At 33.0% G+C, this 10,238-nt stretch overlaps 1 protein-coding gene and 1 long non-coding RNA gene across 3 annotated transcripts; both read left to right on the top strand.

Moving 5' to 3' along the window:
* On the top strand, positions 1-3,935 carry LOC145129035 (uncharacterized). 2 transcript variants are annotated; one of them, XR_013717252.1, is made up of 3 exons: positions 1-385; positions 836-952; positions 3,766-3,935. It is a non-coding gene; the product is annotated as an uncharacterized LOC145129035 (long non-coding RNA). The 2 variants fall into 2 exon arrangements; XR_013717251.1 differs by having other exon boundaries at positions 2-385; positions 839-952.
* A 3,051-nt stretch (positions 3,936-6,986) lies between these two features.
* LOC145130514 (uncharacterized) lies at positions 6,987-8,889 on the top strand. Its single transcript, XM_079065299.1, has 4 exons — positions 6,987-7,487; positions 7,562-7,647; positions 7,882-8,432; positions 8,654-8,889. Exons 1-4 carry the CDS (start codon positions 6,987-6,989, stop codon positions 8,887-8,889), a joined length of 1,374 nt encoding a protein of 457 aa, XP_078921425.1.
* The last annotated feature ends 1,349 nt before the right edge of the window (positions 8,890-10,238 follow it).

Raw genomic sequence — 10,238 nt, 5'->3', positions numbered from 1 at the left:
TTCTTTTCTCTCTTAAAGTTGAACTGGGGTGTTAAAGTATCGTTTCTATTTTTTTCTTTCCTGAAATCGCATACACCAAATGATGTGTTCGATTTCTACATTTCAAAGTACCGATCTCTTGTAATCGGAGATCTCATCGGCTTTGTAGCAGCCTTATAGCATAGCCACCCCACTATCTCCACTTCTTAACAGCATAACCGGGAATAAATATAGGGTTGAAATCCAAAATCGGAAGGAATACAAGTCCAATTTTGTAATAGATACTAAAGCAGAAAGATACCCGAAAGCGATTTCAGTCCGTTGCTAAAGTTATGAAGGAAAAATGGTGTCCTTGTGGTCTGATTTTGGAATATGTTGATTGTTGGATTTCAACGATGAAGAAGAGGTAAAATTACTAATTTCGTTTTTGTAGAAGATGTGATTCAATGTACTCCACATATTTATTATTTGAATTTTGATTGTATTTCAAAATTGAAACTTGAATTGTTATTGTTTAAGTGAGAAAGTTTGAAAGTTATGCTTCTCAAATTTCATTTTCGTTCATACATTCCTGCTTGTTCTCTTAAATCTATGTATTATTTTCAAATAATGAGATTTTAATGTTTATTGCCGCCTGCAACAGTGAAAATATGATGGGTGTAACATTAGGTTTTCTATTCTCAAATTATGTGAATGAAAATTGTTTTGTTTTGGTGTAAGCTTGCAAGATAAGTAACAAATTAGTGTATGTATTTGTGTGTTTGTAACATGTAATGAAAGTATATTGCAATTAGAAAATATATGAACAAAGAAGTAAAGGAACACATTTATAATAATGTATATGTTGTTATTGTAGCAGCAAATCTCCATAATCATAAAGCATGATGGTGGTTATTGAGTCAAGTGTTGCAGAGTATGTTGCATTCAACAACTTAGAGAATCTGCCATGATTCCTTTCCACATGTTATGAAAGGTATGTCCTTTCCACAAATGTATTAAAATCCATCAATCCAGCATAGTAAACAATTATACTATTAAAAGTACAATGTTATACTAAGTATTTAAAGAAACTGCATAAATTATTAATAACTTAATGGAAAAACAAAAGAAAACCATACCCAAGATTACCAATTCATCATATAAAACCATTATCTTTTAACTTTTGGTGTCAAAACCTTCATATTCTCTTCATTTCCTGTTGAAATACACAGTGATTATGTTAAATTGTCCTCGACATAAAAAGCTGTCAAACTTACAGATTACCTTTTAATAGTACAATATAAAAGGGCATATTTGTCATTTTTATAATATAAAAGGGCATAGTTGTCATTTTCTAATATAATAGGACAGAGTAGTCATTTCTAATATAAAAGGGCATAATTGTTATTTTCTACCTAAATGATATGTTTAATTTATATTTGACGGTAAAAAACATAATTAAAAATTATATAACCGATAGAAATTGATAAATGACCATATTTCTATTAAAATGGCATATTTGTCATTTTTATAATATAAAAGGGCATAGTTGTCATATTGTAAAAGGGCAGAGTTGTCATTTTCTTCCTAAATGATAGCTTGAATTTATATTTGACAGTAAAAAACATAATTAAAAAAAATATAGCCAACAGAAAATAAACAATGGCAGTTTTTCTATTAAAAGGGTATATTTATCATTTTTATAATATAAAATGACATAGTTGTCATTTTCTAATATAAAATGGCAGAGTTGTCATTTTCTAATATAAAAGAGCAGAATTGTAAAGACTGTTATGTTTTAGGATGCCGATCTATTTCAACCACTCTGAATGAATTTGCAATAATTAGTTTGAAATAAGTTACAAGAATGGTATTGTTTGGTTTTTTCACTTAAGCATTGTACTCAAGTATAGCTAAATTCTCTATATTCAACAATAACATCCTGTTTTAAAATGGTGGAAGTGACCAAATTTACAGAAATTATCATTGTTTAAATAAATTTAGAGAAGTAGTCCATGTACAAAGTACAATGTCATAATAAAAAAACGAAGGTAAAATGCAATTGACATTCTGACCTAAAAATGGTTAAAAAAAAACAAAAAAGAGAAAAAGGTCGAAATCATCATTTTTAGCGAAGAAATTATACCTTGGGTATATAGTTTTTAACATTTCATAAACCTTTTTAAAAAATAAAAACTTTCCATGTCTGGTACAGTAGTATATGTCCCTAAAACGTAATACATATTTTCTGAAAAACCTTGCATAGACCTGGTATTACTAAGAGTAGACATAACTTTTTTTTTTTAAAAAAATCATTTTTTAAAGTAGAATGCCATTTTGAAAAACCTTGCATATTTTCTTAAAAAACCTTGCATAGACCTGCTTCCATAAGTTTATGACATGAACTTTGAGACTCAAATCATCCTTGAGTACGTCTATATTTGCTTTTAAAGTAAACTTTGATGCAACCATATATCTGCAAATATATGAAATTATATAAGTTTGATGCCAATTAAATAGTTATTAGGCATTTTTAAGTACAAATAGGATGAACATAAAACAAACAATGAAAACAAATGGCAAGATTAATAGAAAAGGGCATACCTGTGATTTTCTATGTCAAAGAAATTTGACCTTTTTTCTTTTTGGCTAAAACACTGCCATACATAAAAGTTATTTGGTATAAAATTATATAAATATGAGAAGCAATGTACTTTTACAATGCTATAATTTTTAAAACATGAAATATGCTAAAGCAGTTATTTGCTAAAAAACTGCCATAGAAGACAAACCACAAAAAACGTAAGTATATGCAAAAGAATAATGCTCTATTAGGAATTACCTTATATTTTTTTATAAGATAATATAAAAGGGTATAATTGTCATTTTATATTAAAAATAGAAAGTTGACAGTTTTATTGTTTGTTGTTGGTACATGATATTGTCATAAGCATATTCAAAAGCAGGTTACCTGATGTGAACAAACATTTATTTGGTATAATATAATATAAAAGGGCAGAATTGCCATTTAAAAAAACAATAATTATAGTTTTATAAACGACAAATAAAAGAAAAGGTATATGTGCTATTACTTAGAAACTAATGTAAGTATCAATAAGTATCTATCACAATGAGCTAATTGAAATCGTGAACAGAATCAATTGGTATCTGTGTTATTTCTTAGAAATTAATGTAAGTAGAATGCTATGAATGGTCTAAATTTAAAAGTAGAACAACAATCAAGATATTTAAAATAAAAGACACATTAATGCTTTCATTTAAATCGTGAGTATAGTATGCTATTATGCTAATAGTTATAGACCAATCAACGTTTGTTCATATACTTTAACTTAATTTATTTAATGTGTGTGCCTATAAGATATTACATACACAAAGGAACAAACATAAATGCACATATATGTTTATACAATGGTACATAAGAAGGGTAATAGAAGGAGTAGAAGATAGAAATAATCAAAATAAGGAAAAATAATAAACAAATAAAAAAATCGACATAGCTGTTTGGAGGATGCTTTACCAGAATTGCACAGATGAAGAAGCAGATATGAATCAAATGAGAAAGACGACAAATGTTGGAAAAAAAATTTAGGGGTTCGGTATTTATAGGTGCAATGAGTAGGTGAAGATAATATTGTAATCTTAATTGCATTCCTATTGTGGTTGCTGTAAATTTGGTAAAAGATTAATGAATTCAAAATTATTGCTGATTATATGGGATATTGTTGATTTTGTTCCTTATATATGATGATATTTTTATAATGTATTTGAAATTGAATTTGAATGCAGAGATAATATGGTAACCGAATTGCTGATTAATAGGTGATGATCTCTATTCGTCAAAGAAGCAATGAGCGGGAAAAGAGTAGATAATAGAGCTGCAGTAATGACACGTGGAAAGATGCAGGTGTAAGAGGAGGACACGTGGCGCTTTAAAGAGTCTTTTATTAGGAAGATATATATATATATATATATATATATATATATATATATATATATATATATATATATATATATATATATATAGGGTTTTTTTTCTTTGTGGAGTTTTTACCTAAAAGAAATAAGAAAGTAAATGAAGACCGTTTCACAGTAAAATATGGTATTTTTGTAAGCCCAAAATGACTTTTTCTATGTCTCCTTGCAAATATATGTGAAATTATTGACTATTTAAGTGAAGGCTACTTTTGTTTTTGTTTTTTATCATAACTCTTTTATATTGTCTTTAGTAGTTAAAGGATTTGTCAGGAATGGTAGATGCTAGTTTCATAAATATCTATTTTAATCGATCATATTTTTTACATTTAAAATCCATAATTGCTTGTAAGTTGCATTTAAAAAAAATCAACTCATAACCAGTTTAATCATTACCATATGCTTTTGAGGATCGTAGTTGTACAAAATTGATAAATCGACACCCAATTAGGGTGGTAAAAATCGACATGACACGATAAAAATATATGACACGAAACGAAATTGAGACATAATCAAATTTCAAATTCATGTTCGTGTCATGTATAAGAAACACGATATTGTGTCCTTTTCGGATTTCGACACGATAACAGATGGAAATGTCATGTTCATGTTCAAAAGTTATGTATATTTAGTAGCATTCTATGATATTTTATGTTATTTTTTTGTGTTATTCATGTTCAATTTTTTTTACAAGAACTTATGCATAACATTATGCAAAAGGTTATTTTTTGCTCTTTTTGTGATGCTATTGTGTTTTCGTATTTTATTTAGTTGTGTTCGTGTTAACTAAAAAAACATTATCGTGTCGTGTAGTGTTCAGATTAAGAAATAATAATGTGTGTCGTGTCATGTTAGGTAAAAATATGGAACGGCTGCCCGATTTGCCACCCTACACCCAAGTGGTTAAATACGACAGTGTATCCATGGATACTTAAATTAACTTATCGATGCAATTTTATTAAACTTCAAAATAACTTTTCTCTATTTGGATATCGGTTCATGTTAAGAATTTTCCCGAAGCAACCAAGTTTTCTTGGGGAGGTAACGGTGATTCTCAAAAAAATGCATTAGGTGAAGTGAGATCTAGTGTTGGCTTCTAAGGAGAACAAAGGTCTTGGTATTGATAGCTTGGAATCTTTTAACTATGTTATGCTTCAAAAATGGAGATGTGGATTTGTAAATGAAGATGGAGCTTTGTAAGTGAAAGTGTTGAAGGTATTATGTGAAAGTGAATGATAGTGTTCAGATAGGAGGTTCCCTATTTCAAGGTCATGAGGTGTGGGCAAGAGTAGTGGCTTTTTACGTTTATGATGAATAACAAAGGTATTATCTCGTTTTCCAATCTTAAAAAAAGGGCTGGAAATATTGATTTTAGTAAGTTTTGAAATGATGTTTGGGTTGGTAACGTTACACAAAGTTGTATTGTTTGGAAATTGAAAACGAGTGATTGGTAAAAAAACGGAAATATTTGAAAGATGAAATTGACGACCCAAAATCTCTGGTGGGGTCGGCAACGCATCAAGAAGGGTTGGTGGGTCTTATTAAGGATCACAAACAATCTCACTAGTGATCGAGATATATGAATTTGGGAGTTGGATGTTTCGAATAACACTACAATAAATTATACTAGAAAGTTTATTGATGAGTATAATATAGTGTCCATTAATGGTGATATAAGGTGAAATCTCACTAGGGACTGGGGCTGGTGGGTCTTATTAAGGATCACAATCTCACTAGTGATCGAGATAAATAAATTTGGGAATTGGATGTTTCAAATAACATTATATAAATTATAGGGTTTTTGACACTGTAGCACATTAATGTTTAGCCAATTTGACACTGTACCGGCTAATTACCCCCTTATGCACCCGGTAAACGGAACAACCGGTGGTATTGCTTACATGGAATAAGTTTACATTATATATGTCATTTATTTTATCCACGTAAGATTTAGAAGTCAAAATAAACACATTTATTTAGCCACAACTACACTCATTCTTCGTTCTTCCTTTTTCTCATCTCACAGTGATTACGAAGCACTAAACCTAGGGTTCGAAGTCGTTTTCTCCGATCGAAGTCAGTGAGCGGTCAACCAACCCACAATGTCTAGCTCGACGCCAAACCCTGATGGACTCTACCCTATAGTGGATTTGAACTTCAAAGGTGTTTTTCTTAGAAATCCTTTCTCGTATAACCATGGTATCAATTTCACTTTCAATGATCACGATTTTTCTGGAATGACATACGGTGAATGTATCACCTTTCTCGAACGGTTCATGCAAGAAAGTATAAAGAAGTTATACTACTGTGAACCAAGTAAGCCCTTAATATCTGGGATAACTGCTATTGTTAATGATGAAGACTATGTTGGTTTCATTTTTCAATCATATTGGACAGATGGTAAAATTTGTATGTATGTTGACCATGATGGTCAAGGAATAGAAGATTGGTTTGGTTCTGACGTAGAAGAGGAGGATGAAGATGATTCATGCATTGATGGTGGTGAGAATGAGGACGAAATTAATAGCCTAATAGCTGTGGATGTGGACTTTAATGAGGACATAGTCACTATGAATAGGACAAAGGGTGATGAATTTCTAAATAGATTATGTGCCGAAGAGGAAGAGGGAAATGATAACAACATAGATGATGATGATGGGCATGAAGAGGATGCTAATGTAACTCAACAACATTCCATTTTTAATGAGTTAGTTCCATGGAAAAAGCAGTTCCCAATACTTGGTATAAGGTTCAAAGATCCAGCTCAATTAAAATCAATGTTATGCAACTATGATGTTGCAAATGGGTACCAACTTTGCTTTTAGAAAAATGATAGGAAAAGAATGTTGGTTAAGTGTTGCAAGGGTGAGTGCACATTCATGTTGTGGGCATCTTGGATGAGTGATGAATCAAGCTTCCAAATTAAGTCTTTAAAGCCAGTCCACAAATGTGCAAGGAATTACAAGTTAGGGTCCATGGTCACTTATGCTTGGATAGGGAGTCATTATACAAGAGAGTTCTTACTTAGACAAAAGATGAGTGTTAGAAAGCTAAGAACAGTTGTGTCACAGAAGTTTGGTATTCATGTTAGTGTTGGTCAATGCAGGAGAGCTAAGAATTATGCACTCCAACTAATAGATGGCACCTTAGTTGAACATTATGCAAAGTTATGGTCGTATGTAGAAGAGATTAGGAGATTAAATCCAGGTAACACTGTGAAGCTTGATGTAAATCATATGCCCGATGGGAAGAACTACTTTAGTAAGTTCTATGTTTGCTTTGATGCAGTGAAGAAGGGGTGGAAGGAGGGATGCAGGAAAATAATAGGTTTAGATGGTTGTTTCCTTAAAGGGATCTGCAAAGGAGAGTTATTATGTGTTGTTGAAAGGGATGCAAACAATGAGATTTATCCTATTGCATGGGCAGTAGTATGTGTGGAGAATAAGGAAAATTGGAGGTGGTTTTTGGATTTACTCATTAATGACTTGGGACTTAACTTAGGCTATGGATACAGTGTAATATCGGATCAACACAAGGTAATTTAATTGTTTGTAATTAATTTCCCTATCTATTTGCATCCTTATTCACTACATTTTCTATTTGTTAACAGGGTTTTATTGAGGATGTGAAAGAACTCCTTCCATATGTAGAGCACAAGCAGTGTGCCAAGCATATTAGCCAAAACCTTACGAAAAGGTATAGTGGTGCCCAATATGAAAGAATATTCTGGAAGGTATGTAAAGCAACAACATAGGTAGATTTTAAGGTTGCCATGAAAGAGCTTGAAGTGCTAGACCCAAGTGCTCATCAGTATCTGATGGACAAAGACCCCAAGAAATGGTCAAGGGCCTACTTCCAACCAGGAAGATGTTGTGATGCTGTGGAGAATGGAATGTCATAAAGTTTTAATGATGTGATTGTTGATGCTAGGAAGAAGCCAATTATCACCATGCTAGAGGAGTTGAGGATGTATATGATGGAGAGGGTGTTCAAGAAGAAATGCATGGGTCTAGGATGGGGCAACCAAATTTGTCCAACAATTAGAGAAATAGTGAATGAGATTAAGAAATCTATAAGACATTACCAAGTCTTACCTAGTGGACTAAATCAGTTTGAAGTAAGAGGAACTACAGATGCTTATGAGGTAGATCTTAAAGAAAGAACTTGCTCATGCAGGCTTTGGCAGCTTAACGGAAATGGTTGTGTTCATTCTGTTGCAGATATTAGTTATATGAATAGGGATGTAGAGTCATATGTGGACAAAATGTTTAGTAACATCACTTACATGAAGGCATACAAGTTTAGGTTAGCAACTATGAATGGAAGTAACTTGTGGCCTGCAACTGATTATACCCCACCTTTACCTCCTGTTCATAGAACTATGTCTGGGAGACCTGCAGCTAAAAGGAAAAGGGATGCAACAGAAAACCCAAACCAGTCAAGTAAAAAATCAAAGAAAACTACCCAAACACAAAACAAAGGTACGAAGCAGGTGAAGGTATCCAAGGCTGGGAAAAAAATGTAGCCTTTGTAAGATTAAACGACACAACTAAAGAGCTTGTACTCTGATAAGGCATCCTAAAATAAAAGCTAGAAGAAAAACAAAACATGTAAATAAGTATTTAAATGGTTAATCTTTACAATTTCTTTCTTAATTTCTAATAATGTTTCATATTGGTCAATCATGGTGGTGCTCAAGCAGTCAATGAGGGTGATGAAGGTAATGCAATGAATGCAGGTAATCAAGGTAATGCAATGAATGAAGGTGATGAAGTGAATGAGGGTGATCAAGCAGTAAATGATGATGGAGGAGCAGTAAATGATGGTGGAGAAGCAGACAGTGAGGTGCATGTGCAACAACACTATGATGAGGTGGAACTCACTCCTTTGGAGTTTGATGCATCAGGAAATGGAGAACCTAGTCAGGTTCATGTGTAAGAACAGGAGGCTAGAGAAACACCAGTTGCAACCCTTTTGAAGAAAATCGGGAGGATAAATCTGAAAGGATTATCAAGTTGAAGCTGGGCAAGAAAGTTGGTGGTGCAGATGCACCTGGGAATTCAGAAGCTAAACATATTACTCTAGAATAAGTTTAAGTGTTGGTTTATGTGACAACCCGTAAATTTCTATCTTGTAAAGTCAATCCAATCAATCAAAAGTCAGACTTGTTTCTATTACCTTTATTATGTGTTAAGGGTCTGTTTAAGAGTTTCTAAGCCTAGTACACTTAAGGATTGGATGTTGAGAAGTGTTAGCTTGGGATTAGAGGAAGGCAATCGAACCAGAAAACTCATCAAAGGGTGTTCACGGCCGCAAACTAGGTTCACGGCCGTGAACCCATGTTTGGTCGTGAACCTCTCTCCATATATGTACATTTCTTTCATTTATTCCTCATTTCGTCCATCCTTGGTCGTAAACCTCTCAAGTATCATCCAACAAAGGCTCTCATTTCACTCCAAAAACGTAAGTATCTCATCTCTTCTTGTTGTTCCTTGAAATCCCTTACCTTTCCATCTTGATTCATCATCTTTCCATCACTTTTCCTCAAGGATCTTCAAGTTTGGGTCGTGAACCCTTCATGTGTTCATCCTTGGGCCGTGAACCTCAAGTGGGCCGTGAACTATTCTTCAATTTGGGCTGTGAACCTTCATTGGGCCGTGAACCATTCAAGCCCAGCCGTGAACACCCTTTCAGCCTCCTACCTTGCTTCTAACACTCTTTTGGACCTGTTTGTGCCTCGGGACTTCATTCGTGGAACTTATCATCCTTACTCGAATCTTCAATTGAATCACCCACATAAAGGTGATTTCATACCCCTACAACTACACTTTTAAATGCTTTTTAAATGTTTTAGGGGGGAGAGTACAAGTATAACAGAAGAAATGTTGTGTTATGAAATAGAAATTGCTTATTTATGTCTTTGTACCAATGAACTGTATGTAGAACATGGAACTTTGAATAGAACATAGAAATAAGCTTATAAACTTTAATAAGTTTAACTTAAGGAACAAAATGATCTTTTTATAAACTTATATGTCAAATATAAAAAGGGTTTTCCACATTATTACTTGTAAAGTCGTTAATCCAACTTGTGAGACACGTCTTTGAGTACTCATATAAGTACCAGTGAAAGTCTACCCTTACGACCAGAGTCTCCTGGAGGGAGAGCGTGAGTTTGTGTATAGATCTATACGAGATTGACAATCCCACACCTCGCTGTTAGCTACAGCTGGATCGGCAGGTCTGCAGGTGACAAATGTCATATTCTTTTCGACGTCTACAATACG

Source organism: Lactuca virosa, chromosome 8 (genome assembly GCF_052849685.1).
Source record: "Lactuca virosa cultivar CGN04683 chromosome 8, Lactuca_virosa_CGN04683_v6, whole genome shotgun sequence".
NCBI lineage: Eukaryota > Viridiplantae > Streptophyta > Magnoliopsida > Asterales > Asteraceae > Lactuca > Lactuca virosa.
This window is presented reverse-complemented; position numbering and strand designations above follow the sequence as displayed.

What these genes read in the sequence shown, in the direction of transcription:
- LOC145130514 (XM_079065299.1), top strand. Translation starts at nt 6,987, where the DNA reads ATGAGTGTTAGAAAGCTAAGAACAGTTGTGTCACAGAAGTTTGGTATT. An exon ending in TAATATCGGATCAACACAAG is followed by an intron (nt 7,488 to 7,561) that starts GTAATTTAATTG and finishes ATTTGTTAACAG; the next exon opens with GGTTTTATTGAGGATGTGAA. An exon ending in TACCCAAACACAAAACAAAG is followed by an intron (nt 8,433 to 8,653) that starts GTACGAAGCAGG and finishes GTGCTCAAGCAG; the next exon opens with TCAATGAGGGTGATGAAGGT.